Source organism: Lampris incognitus, chromosome 14 (assembly GCF_029633865.1).
Source record: "Lampris incognitus isolate fLamInc1 chromosome 14, fLamInc1.hap2, whole genome shotgun sequence".
NCBI classification, from domain to species: domain Eukaryota; kingdom Metazoa; phylum Chordata; class Actinopteri; order Lampriformes; family Lampridae; genus Lampris; species Lampris incognitus.
In genome coordinates this window covers 38,766,412-38,790,073 of record NC_079224.1, presented here as the reverse complement: position 1 = coordinate 38,790,073, position 23,662 = coordinate 38,766,412, and the positions used below count along the sequence as shown (strand labels likewise).

At 41.9% G+C, this 23,662-nt stretch overlaps 1 protein-coding gene and 1 long non-coding RNA gene across 2 annotated transcripts in view; one reads left to right on the top strand and one right to left on the bottom strand.

Annotated features, from left to right (window-relative positions):
- Positions 1-8,723, top strand: part of LOC130123792 (uncharacterized) — a 48,019-nt gene extending 39,296 nt beyond the window's left edge. The window contains exon 3 of the long non-coding RNA XR_008811346.1: positions 8,695-8,723. This is a non-coding gene — a long non-coding RNA (uncharacterized LOC130123792). The remainder of the gene's footprint in view (positions 1-8,694) is intronic.
- Positions 1,517-11,073, bottom strand: sugp1 (SURP and G patch domain containing 1). The gene is made up of 14 exons (XM_056293078.1): positions 10,910-11,073; positions 10,342-10,501; positions 10,022-10,125; positions 8,905-9,153; positions 8,648-8,771; positions 8,452-8,552; positions 7,939-8,062; positions 7,451-7,818; positions 6,825-6,931; positions 6,394-6,571; positions 6,188-6,294; positions 5,547-5,692; positions 2,339-2,468; positions 1,517-2,062 (listed from the first exon to the last, which is right to left on the bottom strand). Exons 1-14 carry the CDS (start codon positions 10,926-10,928, stop codon positions 2,036-2,038), a joined length of 1,944 nt encoding a protein of 647 aa, XP_056149053.1. The 5' UTR covers positions 10,929-11,073; the 3' UTR covers positions 1,517-2,035.
- Positions 11,074-23,662: the final 12,589 nt, after the last annotated feature.

The window sequence follows — 23,662 nt, the reverse complement described above, 5'->3', positions numbered from 1 at the left end:
AGCGTCCTTAACTCTTATTTTATGGCCCCGCTGGATTACATATCCTTGCTATATATGTTGCAATGAATAATAATTTAAAGAAAAAGAAGTCAAAAATCTGACAACTAGTTAATGCTACATCGAGACTTGACTGTAGACACTAGCGTCTGAAACGTCGTCAGACAAGTATAACAGTGGTGCGTTAGCTTGCCAACTTTGGCAGACGTTAAGGGTAAGCTAGCTGGCTAACTTCGCCTCACTTACCGGCGGTGCAGCAGCAAGCTAGCCGGTGAGCAGTAAAACGCTCTACTTTTAACACGGCGCACTGGTTTCATTATCAGGGTAAGCACACTCAGCCCCGACATGCAAAAAAAAATAAACACGTGTGCGCATGAGAAATTGGAAAAAAAATACAGCTCACTAGGCTAAGACAAGTGACGTTAGCTTGCAAGCCGCACAGTTCCAGCGTAGCTTTGACTTGACTGCTAGCTAGCTAGCTAGCTAGCTCGCGAGTTAAGGTAACCAGCGGTACACCTCACCTAAATCCACGTGGATCCTTTTCTTGTCGGATTTTTTCTCCCCTCGTCGTTTATCTTTGTTTTCCGCTTAGCAAGTGTTTCACTTAGACCAAAGTGTCCCGTTTTCCGACTTCATGCTACTCTTCACACTCGGATTGTCGCCATCTTGTTTACGTCCCCCGACTCGCAGTGACAGCCCTCTGTGAATCTCACCTTAATGCGTCAAATCAAAGTATATCTTTACACTCGTCGAAAAGATTAAAGTATTAGCAACGTAAAACAATGGGGGGTAAACAAATGAAAGCGTTAACAGAAGAGCCATTAAGATAAAACTTAATTTAAAAAAAATAAAAAAAAAGTAAATCAGATTCTGGTAAAACTAAATACCCCCCTTTTTTTAAACAGAGGCCACTGTGATGTATTCAGGATTAGGATGGACCCCAATATTTTGGCTGTCACGTCAGGAAAAGGTGGAAGAATGTAGTTCCCTGGTTGGTTTATTGACTCTGTTGCCGCCAACTCCCTTTTGGGAACGTTAGTCAACATGCTTACAGCAGCTCCCAATTAGCACAATGCCATCATCCAGTTCCTCGTAATGACCAAAGTTCCCAGTGACTGATGATGCCTTGGCTAAGACCAGAGGGACTCTTGCTTAGGTGGGCCTTCTGAGTTATATTTAACCGGTGTAAACCCCTGGGGAATGGCAAACTCAAGGTCCAATTTCACTGATCTGTTACCTTCCTCACGGTTGGCTGCTTGCAGCCGGTGAACTCACTGAGGGTTGGTGCGATAGCAAGCAGGGGCATTTGGTTGAACTCTCACCACCCTAAAACCCTGCAGTACTAGAGGGACTTTATTATCAGTATGCATTGAAATCTATTCACTCTTGTGTAGCTTTGATAGTAAGTAGCGAGTCCATCTTGGCTATTGGATTACTCCTACTAAACAAAAAAATTAAGAAATCAAAGCTGAGAAAGATTGTTGTAATACATGAACAGCAACAACAGTTTTCAGTCAGTGGCCACTTTTATTGTTTACAATGTAGCATATAGTAAAGAGATGCAAACTTTGCCTAATACCACGGGAACTAACCAAATAATCACTCAAGTGAGAACAATAAAAAAGTGAGATAACGCAAATATGGATCAATGGAGGAATGATGGTTAAGAACCCAAATTAAAGTTTGAAAAGAGAACACAGACACAGATGAAAGGGGACAACGATTCAATCAACAAATTATATGTCTGTTTGAAGTTATTACACTGTTCAATTAAAATGTAACAAATTAGCCATCAATAATCTCCGGACCAAATAGCTGTAGTAATGTAAAATTATTCCACTAAAACTAGACAGAATTTTAACTAATTCAGAATCAGCATAACTGAGGAGCAACTGAACTGGGTAAAGCCTCCACATCAGCTTAAACCCACCGCAGGCTTTTTTCCCTCCCAACCAGGCAAAATTGTGCGAACTCTAGCCACTGTTTTATGCCCGAATTTGTGTCACGAGAGGAAAATGTGCAAATATGTGTCTCCCCATCAGTAGTATGGTCTTCGTGGATTATTCTGTTGTGGAGGGAAAAAGAAAAACAAGAGATAAGCCTTGTATGTTCCAAATTTAAAACATCTTGCAAAATAGGCAAGTTTTGTTAAACTACAGTTCAATAGGTACAACCCATTGTAACGATACACAATAGAATCTTAAATCTATATGGCTCAAACAATGAAAAATAATTTGCAGAAACTATCTTGAGTCCATAACATCTTCAACTAGTTTATTCCAAGTTTATTAACTTGCAAAATTTTGATGCAGCAACTACATATATTCTATACTGATGTTACCAATGGATTGGGCCTGAAGCGGTACGCGAGCATCATCCTCTTCCTGAACGCATCATACTCATCATCATTTCCTGTGAGCTCTGCTGGTCGGTCAACTCCAAACCCTGCCCCATTCATTGCTGTAGTTCCCCTATAACATTTGGGTTACAAAGAAACTCAGTCATTTGCTTTAAGTCTTGTTTGGTTATTCAATAGAGCACAAAAATATGTAGTTTATTTGCTAAGTCAGGACTGCCTCCTTTACACCTGACATTAACAAGTATTTTGGACATTCTGATTTTATCAGGATAACACTTTACTTTTTAAGCGTCCATGTGTAAATGTGCAAAGGACATAAATATAGACTGATGGTGATGCAATTCAGGGGTTTTCAATTCCGAGAACGCAATTACACTACCGTTCAAAAGTTTGGGATCACCCAAACAATTTTGTGTTTTCCATGAAAAGTCACACTTATTCACCACCATATGTTGTGAAATGAATAGAAAATAGAGTCAAGACATTGACAAGGTTAGAAATAATGATTTGTATTTGAAATAAGATTTTTTTTACATCAAACTTTGCTTTCGTCAAAGAATCCTCCATTTGCAGCAATTACAGCATTGCAGACCTTTGGCATTCTAGCTGTTAATTTGTTGAGGTAATCTGGAGAAATTGCACCCCACGCTTCCAGAAGCAGCTCCCACAAGTTGGATTGGTTGGATGGGCACTTCTTTGAGCAGATTGAGTTTCTGGAGCATCACATTTGTGGGGTCAATTAAACGCTCAAAATGGCCAGAAAAAGAGAACTTTCATCTGAAACTCGACAGTCTATTCTTGTTCTTAGAAATGAAGGCTATTCCATGCGAGAAATTGCTAAGAAATTGAAGATTTCCTACACCGGTGTGTACTACTCCCTTCAGAGGACAGCACAAACAGGCTCTAACCAGAGTAGAAAAAGAAGTGGGAGGCCGCGTTGCACAACTGAGCAAGAAGATAAGTACATTAGAGTCTCTAGTTTGAGAAACAGACGCCTCACAGGTCCCCAACTGGCATCTTCATTAAATAGTACCTGTTAGAGCCTGTTTGTGCTGTCCTCTGAAGGGAGTAGTACACACCGGTGTAGGAAATCTTCAATTTCTTAGCAATTTCTCACATGGAATAGCCTTCATTTCTAAGAACAAGAATAGACTGTCGAGTTTCAGATGAAAGTTCTCTTTTTCTGGCCATTTTGAGCGTTTAATTGACCCCACAAATGTGATGCTCCAGAAACTCAATCTGCTCAAAGAAGTGCCCATCCAACCAATCCAACTTGTGGGAGCTGCTTCTGGAAGCGTGGGGTGCAATTTCTCCAGATTACCTCAACAAATTAACAGCTAGAATGCCAAAGGTCTGCAATGCTGTAATTGCTGCAAATGGAGGATTCTTTGACGAAAGCAAAGTTTGATGTAAAAAAATCTTATTTCAAATACAAATCATTATTTCTAACCTTGTCAATGTCTTGACTCTATTTTCTATTCATTTCACAACATATGGTGGTGAATAAGTGTGACTTTTCATGAAAAACACGAAATTGTTTGGGTGATCCCAAACTTTTGAACGGTAGTGTATGTTCATAATTAACTAGCTGGCAGAATAGAAAACTAGCAGTATGGGGGGGCTGAGGATCAGGTTGAGAGCAACTGATCTAATTGATAAAAGCAAATTCATGACATGATAAGAAATTTATTTTGACATATACACCATGGTATTTTCCCGGGTTTCAAATCCTAGGACCATCACACACAATAAATCCCTGCATTTTAGTTACATCAGACCCCACCCTCCACTCCATAAGGTCTCCTCATTAATTTGAGCTTGAAATACTTGTGGGTGGACTAGATTTTTCCAATGTGTTTCTATTCTTTGTATATTGTTTATATGTAGAAAACATGCATTTGCTTTTTGCCATTGTCCTTTCATCAACTGCTCCCCAACTAAGCTATGGTGCAGCCAAATAGGGAGGAATATTTGGCTGGCAGAATGCAAAGCAGTCATCTTTGCATACACATATCTGGAATGTGAATACACATTTTCACTGGTTGTGTGTTTAAATTGAATAGTGGGATGATGTGAGAAAATACCAAGAAAAAAATTGCACCAGTGCCAGAAAAGATTGCTGTGCCACACCCAGAACTTAGTAGGATTATGAGCCACAGACCCTTGCAAACAAAAAACTAAAGATTTTAGTTTAGTGTGAAAGGGGTGAGCTATATTATGAAAGCTAGGTAGTTTAATAGATGCTAAAAGTGGTCTCAGTTGCTATGCACTGCACTTTATGGCCTCCTATACTCAGTTATTCTATGAATTATTAATAATGCAGGACAACGGTGAACAGCTGAGGTTGGTAGTTTGCCTTAAGGCCCACTTTACTGCTCTAATACAGTAAAACACACGTTTACCTTGGTCTAAGGTTCCTTTATGTAAAGGTTTTGGTACAAAAACGCATACTTGCTATGTTTTTGACATATCGGTCATGGAGCACAACCGCTCCTTTACAATACGATGCTCAGGGGGGGGGTGTACTTTTACTATGAAGGGGTGTGTGTGTGTAGCGGGAGGGACACAAGTCGGGAGGATGGGCGGAGCACTTGCTCGTTTGTGCATGTTATCCATGTGCTATAATTTCTATGCTCATACCTACAGATATCTAATTACACACAAATCACTTGAAAACCAGACTGTCCAGAACACACAACTGACACATTATTTGAAAACTTTCAGAGGTAGCACTTTACTAAACCAACCACTCGGTAGGCCCCTTAGCATGACTGGGGCAAGACTGACTGTTGCCTGTGGTATGCTGATTGTCAAAGACACATTTTAAGTCTCTAAAGGTACATTCAGTTTTATCTGTGTTTCAAGATCCCTAGAGCCTTTAAGAATGTGCGTTTAACAAACAAGATTAACAGTTTTGAAGTTATGGCAAGAGAATGTTGTCTGGCTGACAATGTAATTGTGCCAACTTTATCCCCTACCCTTGGTAGGGGATAAAGATGTGTAGTTAACTTGGATCTCCACATTTGTTTTCTTACATTTTGTGTTAGGTTTAATGCACAAGTTAATGACAAGTTCCTGTTAATGAGAAAAGTTACTTAGCAATAACAGATTCTGAACAATGTTAATTAATGTTCGAAAGGATGTCCATGTGTATAGGTCAAGTCCATCAGTATGTTTTTGCAATGCCTACCTGTGAACAGGAGCCTTGATACCTTGTCCTTCATTACCCAGTCCTTCACCTTCCTTCCAACCCATTTTCATCAGCATCCGGAAGCCAAGGTTCTCCACAGTCAACTTGAACTCTTTGTATTCCGAGTAGTCTGGGTCACGGCCCTCCTGCATGCCATGGAAAATTAAAATGAGGCTCTAGATTCAACAACTTAAGAGTTGCACTGCTTGTCCTTCAACCCTTTTTGTTTGAACAAATTAAAGGAGGACTACAGATTCCAATGAAGTGTTTATAAGTTTATATTCTGGATATTTTCATCTGAGCCCTGTGCTTTAAAACCTTATATGGTCTTGCTGTGGAAAAGCCAACATGGCAGGGCTTATTACAGCCATTGCTACATAATGGCAGAAAAGCTGCAGGTAAAAGGCTGTGCATCAAATTACAGTGACTTATGTGGCATGATTAATCTATAATACACTGACTTTCCATGGCACCAGGGAATCCTCGAAAATCTTTGGTTATCACACGTTTCAAAATAACAAAATATTTCAGAAGCTTTTTTTCTTCCGTAGTTAGGGAAACAAACCAATATGAGAGTTCAGCGGTAAAGCCAATACTTCCCCTTTGTGATACAAAGAGCTTGAGTAAGGAGGATAGCCGACCTTGAGTGCCTTGAAGGTCTCCATGAATTTGTCAAGCTCCTCAGGGGGCAGGAAGTCACCAATAAAATGCTTCCCTTTCCCCATCTCTGTCAGAGACTCTGCCCACTCTGTCAAAGTGGAGAAAAGCAGCAGTTACCACACAGACACCTTACCTTGATAATTGCTTATTATCAAACAACAAGCACCACTCTGATGGCCTGCCCTACCGCGTGTCTTCTCCATTTCCATCTTGCGAAGACGATGTTCCCAGGTGCCTGCATCACAGTCCACCTCCTCATCGCTATCGTACTCGTGTTGGTGATCTCTCACGGCCTTCTCCCACATCACTTGCATCTCTGCCATTGCACGCTTGTGCTTCATGATCATGTCATACATCTCTTGCATCTATGAGGGGAAATGATAGAACTCGGCATGTGCATGGGATTGGGATACATATTTCAAAGAAAGGATGAGGGAGACTGATGACCTGTACTCAATGAATACATCACCCAGGGTCATCAAACTCTTAATTCAAGCACTTGAAAAGATGAATCATACCCAAGGATTTGTAGTCTAGTGGGAAAAATTTTAATCTAAAAACAGGCATGTAGTTCCATCCGAGGTAAAGTGAAACTGCACCTGGTCTGTCCTTTCATACCTCTTGCTGTTCTTTGATTTGTTTTTTCTGTTCCTCAGATAGCTCTGTCACTCCTACCAGACCAACAGGTTTCCCTTTCTTATACCCCAGACCCCTGAGCTCCTGGGCTGAAACACATAAAACAAACCACATTCTTTCATGGTTAAGAAAACATTAAATAAGACTTGAGTAAATAAAAAGTATCATTTAGGTCAGCTGTATTAGACATTAAGTAAGTTTCATGTATATGGGGTAAGATCCCTGTCTTATACTCTACGTGAATGAAGGAGCAATACCATTTGAGAGGGATAGTTAGGAGATGAAGAGATCCGATTGTTGCCCGGAGGGAGAGAACAATGTCATTAAATTTGTTTATGCAGTTGCAATGTTTTACCCTTTTGAGGACTGATTCCTCACAAGGTTAGAAAACTGAAAAAATTATAAATTGTGAAAACGTTTTCTCCTTCAAGACAAAAGGGGCAACTATTGAGGGTAAACCTCATTATTACTTATTTAGGATTATGTTAGTTTAAATGTTATAAAGGTTACGTAGGAGAAGCATGTGAAGTTGTAGTTTTATGCAAGTCAACTACAGTTCCTGTAAAAATTTAATAACAGTATTTGTACACATTTGTAAATCCTATTACCAGAAAGAGAGGGCGTGTTGGCCTCTGCAATGTCAGTGGCCTCCTGAGGGATGATGATGGGAGGAATGGGCAGTTCCACTTTGTCCTCTTCTGACCCCCATCGGCTTTTCCTCTTCCGTTTGACAGGAGGGGTCACCACCTCCTGACTATGGGGTAGAGTTGCGGAGTCCACCTGATTGAGTAGGTTGGGGTACTGGGTGGGTAGAAGTGGAGGTACAACTGGCAGTGGAGGTGCAGCTGGTTGCGGGATTCCCTTCCCCGACTCTGCTTCTGAAGTTGGAGGGTTCTGGGAGGCTTTGCCCTGACGATACTCTTCCACTTTATCTTTATAGAAGCGGTATGCTGGACTTTGTTTGTCATACAAAAAACTGAAGGAGGGACATGTGGTATCCAGTGTAATGGGAATTACAAATCAAAACCCAAGACATGAGATCAAGTGCGACAGAAAAAAAAAATCTTTTCACATCCACTGGCAAGCAGTGACTGACCTGAATGCGGGGTTGTTGCGGTTGCGCTCGGCAGCCATGGATTCCACTTCAGGGCCACCCTCTGCCACAAACTTGGCGAGCTTCTCAGCCACCTGCTGGGTTTCCTCGTCCACTGAGGGGGAGACTTTAAGCAGCCTATCAGTACTGGGGCTCAACTCATACTCTACTACTGTACTCAACTGGCCCTCATACACCACCAGTCTACAGCCAGTAGGGAATAAGAAGATAAAGGAAGGAGGAGGAGCGGGGGGACAGGGGTGGTGAATGGGGAACTGCATGGACTGTTTAATACATTAACGGAGAACATTCAGTATAATGGCCGGAGAAGTTCCAAACGTCGATTGACCCTCTGCAGCATTCATCTACATTATAAATACTATGGTGGGGCCGTGTGGGATTCTAAATATGAACACTTAATCCCTCTTAAAATGTTGATATATTTCCTACGCAATCTGGCACAAGAACAGTTTACAGTTATGAGAGCAAGGGAGAGAGAGAGAGAAGCAATCTTACCATTATCTGATGTAATCTGAGGTTTTGGCAAATCCTTTCTGAACTCTGCAACTCTCTTCCTGTAGTACAGGTAATCTCTGCTGTTCTTATCATACAAAAACCTGAAATTAAATGGTGACAAGTTGACAAGAGCTAAACTTGATATTTTAAAATAAAAATAATATTGATTGTGGAGCCAAACGTTCCCCAAACTTACGAAAAAACAGGATTGTCCTTATAATCCTCCTTGGCCTTTTTTTCTAGCTCAGGTCCTCCCTCTGCCACAAACGAAGCCAATTTGTCCAGAATCAGTCTGGTGTCCGGGTCCTCTGGGGAAGAGACTTTAAGCAGGGAGTGAGTACAATTGCTCTATTTGTACTTATGACAACATGAAAGATACCTAGCTACTGTCCCCGTGAAGTACACATCTGTTTTTGTTCAAGGTATACCTGTAAGAACAAGATCTGAAATTACCTTTCATCTCCAGGAAGTTGGAATCATCAGCCTCTTCTTCCTCATCTTCACCATCTGGTGAACAAAACACACTAGGCCTCTGGCTGAGGACAGGATTCTTCTTGGTATGGGAGTAGTTCTTAAACTGACTGAGCATACTACCAATTCCTAGACCAGGCCGCTTGCCAATGAGAATGCTCTTTTTAGTCTGTGAGTTTCCGCCTGGTGATGAAATCTGAGTAGAGGGAACTTTGGTCTCACTGTTTGGACCTAAACAGGGTATAATTTTGACAATATTTTCAAGGTTTAAGTAAAGATATGAACTTAATAACATAATCAACTGAATGCCATTAAATTGTGACTATGATTGTCTACTAGCAACTTGGGCAGGTAACCACCTATTATGTGATTTCTTAGGGCGCTTTCACACCTAGAGTCTGATTGTTTTTTTCCGAATCAGGGACTAATTTGTTACAATGTTGCACTCGCACAATGGTTCGGTTGGTTTTCACATGGCAATATTTAAAAATGGACCAAAATTATCAAACAAACACCGTGCGCAAGCAAACTGTTCCCTCATTAAGGGAATTTCATCACTATCTTCTGAAAAGAAAAACACGGGAACAATACATCAAAAATGGAGCAAACTCACAAGCTCATCATTGCATTTGTTGGGATTCTCTGGCTGTTACACCAGTATTATCAGTATGAGTATCACATTCACTTTGTATGTGAAACTACACTTCTTCTGAAAATAATGTGTTGATGCACTGATGCATTTCGTATGAAGACACGCTACTTCGAGACACTTGAGAAGGCATGCAGGGACATAATCACTCTACAGTTTCTATTACAAAACACATCAGGTAAGTTTGTTTAGGTCCCTTGGGTCAGACTGCATTCTCACTGCAAACAAACTGCTCCAAGGTTTGATTGGAAGCGAGCTGAGACCACCCATTCTTGACAATCTCGGCCTGCTTGTTTTGTCCCGCATCTGAGTGCGGTTGTTGTTTTCACATTTACTCAAACAAACCAATCTTTGAGGGAAAACGTTCCCGGTTTCGAAACAACCGCTCCAAACAAGCCAGGTGTGGAAGCCCCCTTAATCTTGTCAAATTGTGCATCTTAAGGTACTAACCAGTAACAGGGTGAGATTTGTCCTTCTGCATCTTCATAAATTGTTGTAAGAAGCTGCCATCATTCACAAATTTGTTTGAAGAGGGTCCTTGCGGGCTGGAACAACTATAGGGATCAGGATGGACAAGATACACATGCAACTAATTTTTCTTAACAATCCATTGTAATGCATAACCTTAGCTAGCAAAATGGCTTCCGTGGCAGACCAATTTAACTCCAAACAAATTATAATTAACATTTATTTTACCTGCCAGTGAGAGTAACTCTGATACTTTGATTTCCATGTGTCTGTGGCGTACTGAAAGAAACAAGAATCTTTACCTTTCAGACAGGGGCTTGGTAGGGGTTTGTGCGTTCTTTTTTGCCTGCTCTGCCATCTTGGCCTCTATCTCCCTCTTCTTCTGAGCAATAAGCTCCTCTTGACGGAGAATATTCAGACTCATTTTGTTTTTTGGAGGTCTGGCCCTCCAGCCTCCTCGTCCTGCAAAAACAATTATGATGCAATTATGTACGAGTAAAAAAAATGTTTTAAATTGGGGGATATTGGGATGAAGTTGAGACAAATGCAGTCTGTTTCTAAAATCAATGCTGTTGCTTATAATCGCGCTTTTATGACGTCACTTTAGTATGGCACTGTGGTCCGTGAAATCCGGATTTTAAGTCATAGCAAAGCCAGCTACTTAACAAGAGTTCACGCTATGTTTTTGCCCTAGTTTGAATTTGTAAGCTAAGCTACCTATCTTGCTAGCTATCTTACATCTAGCTATCCCAACATTGTTTTGTAGATTGGGGTATGATCTGATGAGTCTACCAAAGGGCTGCCATCCTAGCTAACGCTTAACGACCGGACCGTCGTTCAGCGTTTCCGATCCGTAAATGCAAATTTTACCTGTATCACTAGACTCCATAGTCTTCTCGAGAGAATAATTAATCTACACAGATAATGTGAACGTGTTTAACAGTAAGCTATGCTAAAAAAAAAGAAGAAGTATTGCATTTGGCGAAGGTTTGGTTTGCTATCTCGGAACAGCTAAGGTAAAATAAGTTGACGCTCCTGACACGTTTCCGGTTCTTCTTCTTCTTCCGGTTCTGGTTCTTGTTCGTCCTTGTTCAACTTGTATTGGTGGTTGGCAAACAGCCATTGAGACATTACCGCCACCCACTGATGTGGAGTGTGAACTGAAGCTCGACCCTCTCACGTTTATCAAACAAAGAAATACAATCAAAGCAACAAACAAATCAAATAAATAAAAGGAACCAAACGAAAACAAAAATAAATAACACTAATGTTTCTCAAATTCTATTCATTAGTCTTCCATCCATTTCATCCATGATCCTAAATACTCTAGGAGATTCCAACACTTGTTACGTGAAGTTTTTTTTTTTTTTAGAATATTACTGATATTTTGCCCTCCAATCTCTCCTAGTGCGTTATTTAAAACTTCTCTCTCTGAGTTACACTTCTGGCAATACAATAATACATGGTCTACTGTTTCTTCCTCTCCAATATATTCACACTTTTCATTATTATACTTTCCAATCACAGAGTGAACTGTTTAGACCAGTATGACAACAACAACAACAACTTAGTTTTGTATAGCAAATTTCAAGGAACCCAAGGATGCTTTACACTAGTTAAAAAAAGAAGAAGAAGATTAAAACAAAGATCAAACAACTACAGACCATAGGCCTTAGTAAAAGGGTAGGTTTTCAGTAGTCTTTTAAAATTGTCCAAAGAAGCAGCATTGCGGATCTCTGCTGGAATAGAGTTCCAAAGGGTGGAGCCCATGTCTGCAGACCACAGATTCCGGGATAGAATATAGGGGTTGAGGAGGTCTGATAGGTACTGGGGGGTAAGGGCATGGAGGAATTTATAGGTGAGGAGGGGATGTTATAAGAAATGCGGGATTGGACCGGGAGCCCGTGAAGGTGGACAAGGGCCAATGGGAGTGAGGTGTTGCCAGGGCTTGGTGTGGGTGAGCACCCTGGCAGCTGAATTCTGCACATACTGAAGGGCTTTGTTAGGTACCCCAGACAGGATTCCATTACAATAATCTAGATGGGAGGTGAAAAAAAGGCATGGATGAGGGTATCTGCCACAGAGTCTGAGAGTAATGGTCAGAGAAGTTTTTGAGGCGAAAGAACTCAGATTGGGTGACGGATTTGATGTGTGACTGGAATGAGAGGGTGGAGTCTAGAATGACACCAAGGTTATGGACTTCTGGGGATGGACGGATGGAGCACCCAGCCACGTCGAGGAGAAGATCTCCAACCTTCCGGAGCAGCGCCTTGGAAGCCACAACCATGAGCTCAGTTTTATTGCTATTTAGCTTGCGTAGAGTATGACCATTCCTTAAACTTGTTACAATCCTCTCCTCTTTTGTCCTCCAAACCCTGCAATCCCAACTAATAGTTTATTTTTTAAAAGTTATATTCCTTTACTTTCTTTGTACCACTCGTTCAGCCACATCTTTTTGATTCGTCCCTTAATCACCACTTCAACTTCTGACTTACTAATATTTACATTAACGTGATTACTCCCACTCTTCAATGTGCTTTTTCCTGTTTTATCCGCCTTCTCATTCCCATCAGTTCCAACCAGGGCTGAGACCACACAAAGCTAATAGACAAACACATTTGTTGAATTCTGAATAATGACTGTAGTATTTCAAACAATAAATCCTCTCTACAGTATCACATTCTTAAACTCATTAACGAATCTGATGCAGTTGCCACTTTCTCTGGCCTGGCATCCTCTACCCATTGCAAAGCAATAACCAAGGCCATCATTTTACATGCAGAAACAAATATATCATCATCAAGTCTCTTCCCATACTCAAAATCAAGCTCAGGGATTACTATTGCTGCTGCTGTCCCCCCCCCCCCCCACCCCTTTTCTCTCCAATTGTACCAGGCCAATTACCCTGCTCTCCGAGCCGTTCCGGTCACTGCTCCACCCCCTCTGCCAATCCGGGGAGGTCTGCACACTACCACATGCCTCCTCCGATACATGTGGAGTCGCCGGCCGCTTCTTTTCACCTGACAGTGAGGAGTTTCGCCAGGGGGACGTAGCGCGTGGGAGGATCACGCTATCCCCCCCAAGTTCCCCCTCTCCCCTGAACAGGCGACCCAACCGACCAGAGGAGGCGCTAGTGCAGTGACCAGGACACATACCCACATGCGGCTCCTCCCCGCAGACACGGCCAATTGTGTCTGTAGGGACGCCCGACCAAGCCGGAGGTAACATGGGGATTCGAACGGGCGACCCCCCTGTTGGTAGGCAACAGAATAGACCGCCACGCCACCCAGACGCCCGCTGCTGCTGTTTTACCTGTTTTAGGGTCTTGAGAACCATCTGTATAAATCTGTAGATAACCATAGTAATTCCTTCTGATGTATGAATTAAAGATCTTATGATTTACCCCTACATTCATCTTTTATCAATTCACAGAGACTAAGATCTGTCTCTGGCTGTGGCATAGCTTGCAGAACAACAGTTGGAGTGTAACTCCTATCCAGTAATACCAGTATACACATTTCACTAGCCTTCTTTTTAATGAGCCAACCAAAGCTCTTTGTCGGCCTCAAAAGCGCTTATTGTAGGATGGTTATTATTTCCTTGTAACCTGACCCAATATGTCATCATAATAATTTTCTGTTTACTTAACTCCAAAGGCTCTTCCCCTATTTCTACCTGCAGTGCTGGCACAGATGTTGTTTTAGTAAAGGCCCCACTCATATCCGTAATGCTTGTGCTTGTATTACATCCAATTTTCCCGACAAGGTTTTAGACGCCAACCCATTTGCCATACACCCATAATCCAGAACTGCTTATTAAACCTATATATAGCTTTCAAAGCAGACCTGTTAGCCCCCCCCCCACTCTGTTCCCACCAAATATCTCACCACATTTAAAACCTTTTTACACTTATTTACAATTTTATCGATATGAAATGTCCAACTGAGCCTAGCATCAAACCACATACCTAAAAATTTGAAGGAGCCTATCCTTTACAGAGCTTTGCTATATAAATACAGTTTGACCTCTGCTCCAATTTCTGCCTTGTAAAGAAAAGTGTTTGTTTTTTCAGCACAAAATTTAAATCACCATTTCAAAGAACAATGCTATTTAAACTGTGTCCTGCAAGTGTTTCACAAAATATTTAACATTATTATCTCTTTTCCACAGTGCCCCGTCATCTACAAAGATCTACCTACACTTCTACTACTACTACTACTACTACTACTACTACTACTACTACTACTTTCGGCTGCTCCCGTTAGGGGGCGCCACAGTGGATCATCCGTTTCCATTTCTTCTTGTCATCTGCATCTTCCTCTGTCACATCAGACACCTGCATGTCCTCCCTCACCACATCCATAAACCTCTTTGGCCTTCCTCTTCTCCTCTTCCCTGGCAGCTCCATATTCAGCATCCTTCTCCCAGTATACCCAGCATCTCTCCTCCACGCATGTCCAAACCATCTCAGTCTTGCTTCTCTTGCTTTGTGTCCAGACTGAGCGGTCCCTCTAATATACTCGTTCCTAATCTTGTCCTTCTTCGTCACTCCCAATGAAAATCTTAGCATCTTCAACTCTGCCACCTCCACCTCCAGCTCCGCCTCCTGTCTTTTCATCAGTGTCACTGTCTCCAAACCATAAAGTATAGCTGGTCTCACAACCATCCTGTAAACCTTCCCTTTAACTCTTGCTGGTACCCTTCTGTCACAAACCACTCCTCTTCGCCACCCACTAAATCCTGCCTGCGCTCTCTTCTTCACGTCTCTTCCGCCCTCCCCGTTACTTTGAACTGTTGACCCCAGTATTTAAATTACACACCTTCGTCACCTCTACTCCTTGGATCCTCACCATTGCGCTGCCCTCCCTCTCGTTCACGCATATATATTCCGTCTTTGCTCCTGCTGACTTTCAGTCCTCTTCTCTCCAGTGCATACTGCGTTGGCTAAGGATCAGAGAAACAAACAAAATAAAGTGGTCATTGAGACAAAAAGAGCACCTGGTTAAAAGACTTTTATTGTTTACACAACAAAGTCTGAGTTGGTCTGCAGGAAAACCGCCCAACTGAGGTGGATTTCCCTAATTTAAACATCCGTATAATGCACACGCCTTTCCTTATGCAACTGAGCTCCTCCCACTTATGTTTATGCTCATATTATGTTCTCACCTTGTGCCTTTTACTCTGTTTTCCCGTTGTTTGCTCGGGATATATTGGTGGGAGAGGCACCCCCCCCCCCCGTCGGTTTCTATATTTGTTGTTCCATTCCCAGGTCTTTCACATTTTTAAAGGCTGCTTTGACATTTTAATGTCCTTGTGGAATTTGCTTCCAGGGCACTTTTGGGGTCATTTTGACCTCTCTATGCTACTTTTAGCACAGCACACAAGGGTGTTTCCTGTTGCATAAGGATGTGCGTGTGGTTTTTATTTTTGTGATACCATACAAAAAAATATACCAGATTAAAAAAAAAAACGGTGTTGACAAAAGTGCTCAACAAATGAGGAGCAGAATATTAAGATAGATGTAGGGAAAAAAACTTTAGCAGTACAAGCCTGCTTTGTGCGTCATGCACTCATCAGCTGCCATGTTGATACACACGCACATATATATATATACATGTACGAGCTGCAGGTGACCAGCAGGAGGCAAAAAAGATGTTACAGCATTGACAAGAAAAAAAAAATCAAACAATGTCCATAACAGTGCACATAAAACACAAATCTTGCCTTATATTAGTGCACACATCATAGCCTTAAGATTATTTCTGAGTCCAGACCATGTTTTACAAGGCAATTGATGATCATTTTTGAAAGACCTGTTTATCAACCTTTAACAATGATGTCCAACTTGTAAGGATCATGCATATGTGGAATGAGCCATGTACTATCTGCATGCCCACCTAGCATCAGTTCATCTTTGGGCTGAGGATAGAGCTCTTTCCCCACAAGACTATTTCTGTAGTCTAGACCATGTTTTTCAAGGCAATCAATTATCATTTTTGAGTGGAAGATCCATACACAGCCACAACAGCCTTGCACCTCCTCCTTATGCTGGTCACAAGAGTCTAGACCTTAACCCAGTTAAACACACTGGGATCAGCTTGAACATGCTGTCCATGTTAAAGTGACCAACACAATCAGGCTTGCTGACCTGCAAAGAATCCTGGTTGAGGAATGGAATGCCATCCATCCCACAGCAATGTGTGACCAGGTTGGTGACCAGCATGAGGAGGAGGTGCCAGGCTGTTGTGGCAGCGTATGGATCTTCCACCCGCTGTTGAGGCTCCTGATGGTGTATTAAATTAATAAAGTGTAAGATTGGAAATATGTCTTGTTTGATCCTTGTTACTGATTAAAACCAATCCAAAAAAAAAATGATACCAACAGTAGAATACACTGCTAAGCATTTGCAGAGTGCTACCCACATTAACAGCTGTGCTGCTCATTCCACATATGCATGATCCTTACAAGCTGGACATCATTGTAAAGGTTGACAAACAGGCTTTCCAATAATATGAAATACAAAGCCAATTAACACTGTAACATAGGCATAATGGACCAAACAAAAATTTTATATTATTTTGAGATTATATTATCAACTTTTCTTTGCTGGTATCATGTTTATGCTCATACATATTATATATTGACTTTTCTAGGGCCATCATTTTAGAGTGTACTAGCTAGTAGGACTACACAGTGCAGGTTTTATGACCAGAGGGGACTGCCAAAGTGCCAAATTTTCATAGGTATTTAAAACAGCATAACTCTGTGGTTCTTGTGAAACTGGCAAAATTTTTCACAAACTCATCCATGTTAAGGGAGCGTGCCCTCCTTGACTCAGCACTGAGAATTCCAAGGTGACTTAACCTGTCATCAGCCATTGTTGTCCAAAGGTTGGTTTTAATCAGTTTTAAAGCTGAGAAGCTTCTCTTGCAGGAAGCACTGCTGACTGGTGTAACAACAGAAATAGCTCTTTACAGACCCCTTTGTATGGTTCTAGAAACACAACAAAGTCAAGGAGTGTAGACAGTCTGTCCATTCCACTTTTCTCTCCCCTTTCAATAAGCCACTTGGTTTGATGAACCTCATGTTTAAGGTCTTCTAAATCTGACTCAAAAGTCTAAGCAAAGGCAAACAGAGGCTCCTCACTCAAGAATGTTGTATTCTTCGGGTTGAGAGACTGGACCCCTTGCATTATCTCACAATTCTTCTTTGAAAAATGCCTCTGCAGCTCAGCTGTGACACAGTCAAGCACCTGATAAAAGATAGTCCTTTGGAAGCTCTCATCATCCCTTTGGTCACTATTTTTCTGTCCTACAGTGCTCATCATAAATGAGTGATGGAATCTTGAGCTTGTAGTAGGCTGTCTCTTACACCCTATTTGAACCCTTATTTTGCAGTGATCTGCAATCTCTTTGACCTCTTTCCACAAGTCCCCAAAGTAACCCTCACTTCTGCAGTCCTGTAATGTGTCTTTCAGGGCATCTACTAGATCCACAGCCCTTGCTAGGTCAAGAGAGCTGGATTGGAGCATGTCAGAAAGACATTTGGCATCACCTAGTACTTTACAAAAGGTAACTAAAAGCCCTATGAAGTGTAAACCTATCTGACAAAGAAGGCCCTTTGCCTCCACTGATCTATCGCCACTATTTTCAAGTGCAATATCCTGTAGCAGTCTCAGAACTGCTGGAAGCCTGTCCCTCAGATTGCAGCATGCCATGTATCCGCATGCCCACCTAGTGTCAGTTAGTCTCTGTAGTTCCCTGGGCTGCTGCTGAGGATAGAGCTCTTTCTCAACAGCAAGCCACTTGAGATGCACATATGAGCCAAATACAAAATTATAAACCTTCTGCAGAAGAGGAAAAAAAAGTTAACTGCCTTGGGCACAGATTTTACAGTGTCAACGAGAACCAAGTTCAAACAATGGGCATTACTGTGCACATAAAAAGCAAATCTTGCACTACTTTTGATCTGTGCAGCCACACCAGAATGCTTACCACTCATGACCGAAGCACCATCATACCCTTGCCCCACAAGATTATTTCTGTAGTCTAGTCCATGTTTTTCAAGGCAATCATTAATCATTTTTGAGAGACCTGCAGCATCTAAGCTTTCAGCGGACTTAAATTGTAAAAAGCTCTCGTGGATGGTCCCATTGTAATAGTATCTGACAACTAAAGACATTTGTTCCTTTTTCTTCAAATCTTTTGTTTCATCTGCAATTACACTGAACACTTCAATTGATTTCACTTCTCTCATTATTTCACTTTGTACCATCTCAGCTAATGTCTCAAGAACTTCGTTCTGTATTAGGTGGCTTGTGTACTTGGCATTGCCAGTTTCGTTCATCCTCTTCTCTACGAGAGGGTCATGCTTTGCTATTTCTTCTAAGATTGTTAAAAAATTGCCCTTGTTGTGAGAGTAATCATCAGACTCTCAATGACCTCTCTGCATTATATTTTGAGTGGCAGTTAATAGGAGCACATCTGCAATAGTTTTCATGTAAGTACAGTTTTCCTCAACTTTCTTTTTACGGTCTTCATTTATGCTATCCATGATTGAGGAGTTGCTTTCTCTGGCCCTTTTATGTTGATTCCATGCATACATTGCATTAATATGATGCTCTGCCTTAGAATGTAGCTTAAAACCAGAATCTTTGAACAGTGCCTTTTTCCAGTTACAAAAGCCTGAGTTTGATGTGAAGGCAGATTGAGGTGTATTTGGCAGCGAAAAATGCCTACAGGCAAAACAAGAGGTTGAATCTCGACTAACAGAATATTCAACCCATGGATTTTCTATGTAACAAGAGCTGTTAAAACCCCTCTTCCTTGTACCATGCTGCATCCTAGGAAATGACTTCAAAGATGGCTGTAAAGAACCCTCGTCTCTAGATCTTGATATGTCCGGAATACACATTAAACAATGTGTCATATCTCTATGGAAATGTGTAACTGAAGAATCAACAAGATTGTATACCAACAGCTGCCAACTAAAATTTGTAGTTTTAAAGTAGAGGCCTACCATTGGGTCCTCCTAAAACAGCACTCCTTGATGCAGTTGCACTTGGAAAGGGCTCGATGTCTCCCTTGACATCTCCCTCAGAAGCAGAGGTCTCTGTGTCATCATTAACAGAAGAACCATCAGTGTATAATCACAATACAAATGCCACAGCCATTAAAACAAAAACACAAGAATCAACATCGTAAAGTGAAGCTCAATCTGACAAAAATCAACTATTGTTGCTAGTTGAAACTAAACTTAAATTCTGAACTGGGCATGTGACTGGCTGTCTGGTAGATGCTCTGACCTCTGATGGTGGAGGACTACGCTCCTGGGCCTGTGAAGCCTGACCACACTGACTCTCAGCATTACTATCCTCGGGTAGGGAGCTGCTCTGGGGTCCGGTGGTTATACAAGGGCTGGGGTCTGTGACCACCTGATCTGATTTTTTTTTTATAAAGAAATCTGAAATTCCCTTTCTTTTCATGACTTTTTTTTGACCCTATGCAAAAATAAGACAGTGGCATTAGCTCTGGAGCACATTTACCCATCTGAAATAATCAGGGACTAATCTTAACCATCCCACATAAATCACAAAATTAACTCTGATATAGCGCAGTTAATACATAATATATGATATTTCAGTAAAATTGTGTAATATTTATGCCAGATGGTCAAGATTAGTCTTGGATTGTTTCATATGGTTAAACGTGCTCCACAGCTAACGTTGATGCTGCTGTAGTAGGCCACGTTGAGTAACACTACCTAGCTAAAATTTATCAGACTAATCTTAACCATCCGACAAAAATATCACAAAATGAACGCTGATATAGTGCGGTTAATACATAATATATGATAGTTCAGTAAAACTGGGTAATTTTTTTAAAACGGATGGTCAAGATTAGCCATGGATTGTTTCAAATGGTTAAACGTACTTCACGGCTAGCTAACGTTAATGCTGCTGCTGTATAGGTAAAATTTTCACCAGCTAAAATTTATCTCGAGCATATTTCCCTTTTTGAAACAATCAGACACTAATCTTAACCATCCCACATAAATATCACAAAATTACCTAAACCCAATGCAAGTTTGATTTAAAACTTACTTCAACATGTGTTGTTCTTTCACCTAGATCATGTTGTGTGTAGTGGTATGAACTCTGGAAGTATTGTCCTCGTCCTCGATATTAAAAAGACGCCAGCGAATAAAATTTTGGGGTGGCACCTGGGGTGGCCAATCAGATATCAGGGGTGGCACGTGCCACCCTGGCCACCCCTCTGGCTCCGCCAGAGCCTGCTGGGTACTCTGAGTCTTTCGGTTTTGGGACATCTGGAATCCGTCCCTTGGGAGGGGGGTATTGACACAATCACTGGCCAGAGGACCAGCAGCCAATAGGTGACATTTCCCTGTCGGCCTGCAATGAGCCAGTATGAGCTGCACCTGCATATTGGTTGGCCTGTGATTGTGCACCCATGCTGGGGACTATTTAACGGGTTGTTTTTCAGACATCTGTCGAGTCTTGGAGAGGCTTCACGTTTGTCTGCAGAAGTGCTTGGATCCTCAATCCTCCTGCTCTGTCACAGGGTAGTCGAACACTCAGTGCAGCTCCTCAACGAAGGTTCGGTAGGACTGGCAAGCGGGTGCATGCTGCTCCCACAAAGCAGTGGCCAATGCCAAGGGAGGCCCAGACAGGAGCTGTGTAAAAACAAGAGCTTACCTGTCTCGTTTGCAAACTTAGAGGGCTGAGCCCCAGTGGCTAGCTCACATTGGACCAGGAACTGGTGGCAGGCCTCAGGGTTCCCAGAACAGTTCTCTGGGGGGGCAGGTTCGGTTCTGGGAGTCAGGATGGAGTAGAAGGCTGATCAGTAGAGGTGGTCGGGTTGGGCGTTGCTGACACAGGAGGTGCTGTCTGGGCAGGCTGTAGCTGCTGGAGAGTGGTGGTGAGGCTGGTGATGGCGGCTGTCATCTGCTGCTGTTGAGCCTGGACCTGCTGCAGCTGGAAGCGATCCGCTGTCAGCTGCTGAAGCATGGGGTTGATCTCTCCAACAGAACTGGAGATGGAGTGGATGCTTGCCTCCAGAGACTGCAGCTTGGTCGGCTGTTTGCCCATAACTGCACCTTGGTTTGTAATGGCAGTGCACGCAGAACGTGTGGCAAAACATGGCAGAGAAACAACGTGCGTACCTATGAAAATCACAGATGAAAGCGTATAAAACTTAGAATTAAAGAAAGAAAAGTTAGAAATGTGAGAAAATTGAAATCTCAGGATATGTTGAAGGTCTAAGCAAGGAAGACAGAAAGCATTACGAGTCGAAACGTTAAGCACTGGAGAAAAACTTCCCGATCCGTTTATGCTTGCTGAAGACCAGTCGACAAGTGACACCACGAAGTTGCCAAACATCGGCTGGAGGGATGTGACTGAACACCTCATAGACACACCAAGTATATTTACGAAAGAATCAATGAAGGCATACAAGTCTTTAGAAGCATACGATTACTTTGTTGGTGGACCTGCCCAAGACTGCTTTTATCATCCGTTATCGAAGGAAAACATGTTTTGCTTCATCAAATCCTCGTAGTTTGTTTGTACGGTTGAATTGTTTGTATTTAACAAATGTTGAATTGTTTGTACGGTACGATGAGATTGAGGCTGGAGTCAAATTATGACCTCAAACATCATGACACAAGAAAGCTGATGGAATCATTGTCAAACTTCAGGAGGTCTAGGCATTAACAACTCAAACAGTGGCGTGTCGTGACTTTTCCACAAGGTGGGGCTGCTTTGAATCCAGCACGTCAGAATTACAATTTTTCTTGACACACAGCAGGCATAAGAGTCTAGTCCCCTAGGATACATCATTTAATAATTTTCTAAGAAATATACACAAGTCTACTTCCAAACGTCTGATACATTTCAGAAATAAAAACAAATAACATATTTAACAGTACTTGTTTATTTTTCCGTTTGCCTGTCATTGCCTGACACTATATTTCATTTATGTAATGTAGGCTTGATAACATGCATTAATTGAATTAGACAATTAAATTAAAATGATAGGCTATAATTTTTTTTGCATTTGAAACAGTTTTTCTATTTAAGCCACAACTGATCAAACTTCAAATTTCACAGAGCAATCAAATTTCCACCCATAAACATCATTCCCAGCCATATAAATCTCAATAAATTAATAGCGCAAATGCAGGAAAGTTTTCAACAAACGGACGTACATATTGTGCACAGAAAGTGTTCCACATAAAACAAGTAATGAGAAAAAAAACTCAACTATCGTAACATAGGCCTACAGTAGCCTACTACGCATTGATCGGTAAGCATTTGGAAGTCACCCGCGTCATGCTCGCACCGTCGTAAGCCTGCAGTATCACTTTATCTCTCTGCTGCTCTCCCTTCTATCACTTTATCTCTCTGCTGCTCTCCCTTCTATCACTTTATCTCTCTGCTGCTCTCCCTTCTATCACTTTATCTCTCTGCTGCTCTCCCCTCTATCACTTTATCTCTCTGCTGCTCTCCCTTCTATCACTTTATCTCTCTGCTGCTCTCCCTTCTATCACTTTATCTCTCTGCTGCTCTCCCTTCTATCACTTTATCTCTCTGCTGCTCTCCCTTCTATCACTTTATCTCTCTGCTGCTCTCCCTTCTATCACTTTATCTCTCTGCTGCTCTCCCTTCTATCACTTTATCTCTCTGCTGCTCTCCCTTCTATCACTTTATCTCTCTGCTGCTCTCCCTTCTATCACTTTATCTCTCTGCTGCTCTCCCTTCTATCACTTTATCTCTCTGCTGCTCTCCCTTCTATCACTTATCTCTCTGCTGCTCTCCCTTCTATCACTTTATCTCTCTGCTGCTCTCCCTTCTATCACTTTATCTCTCTGCTGCTCTCCCTTCTATCACTTTATCTCTCTGCTGCTCTCCCTTCTATCACTTTATCTCTGCTGCTCTCCCTTCTACCGCTTTATCTCTCTGCTGCTCTCCCTTCTACCGCTTTATCTCTCTGCTGCTTTCCCTTCTATCATTTTATCTCTCTGCTGCTCTCCCTTCTATTGCTTTATCTCTCTGTTGCTCTCCCTTCTCTGGCAGGATGTGTTCTAATTGGTTGAGAATTTATGAGGCAACAGTCTCGGCACTGGCAGTCTGTATGGGAGTAAAACTGTAAAAACGCTCCTTAACCTGATGTGATTTGTCAATATAACGTAGTACAAGCCCTGAGACTACGTTGATACGTCAGTGGTTTCGTCGGCCTGAATGGCTAGAAAGTCTGCATTTTTAATCTCATCTACTATGTACTCACGCATGATCCCAAACATACCATCCAGCAGTTCATTCTGAATATTTGATGTACCTTTAAACACGGTTGCCGTTTGCAAATTTTGTTTCAACACACTGTCCAGTTCAGCAGCAAAATTCACTAGTCCGACAAAAATCCCAGGGTTGGCAGTGTCACTGCTCTCATCGTGGCCACGTAATCCAAGTCCATATGCTCCACAAAATGTGACACAGTCAACAATCCTTGGAAGTACAGCTCTACTCCTGTCCACCTCCTCATTGTGTTTAGCAACGCCGATCCTGTAGTTGTCGCTAAATTGGCTAGCAATGTTAGCTCTCCCAAA

Excerpts from the sequence above, each read along its gene's own strand:
- sugp1 (XM_056293078.1), bottom strand. Across the intron at positions 8,772-8,904 it reads CAACTTCCTGGAGATGAAAG|TCTCTTCCCCAGAGGACCCG; the intron begins GTAATTTCAGAT and ends CCCTGCTTAAAG. Across the intron at positions 6,295-6,393 it reads GGAAATGGAGAAGACACGCG|AGTGGGCAGAGTCTCTGACA; the intron begins GTAGGGCAGGCC and ends CCACTTTGACAG.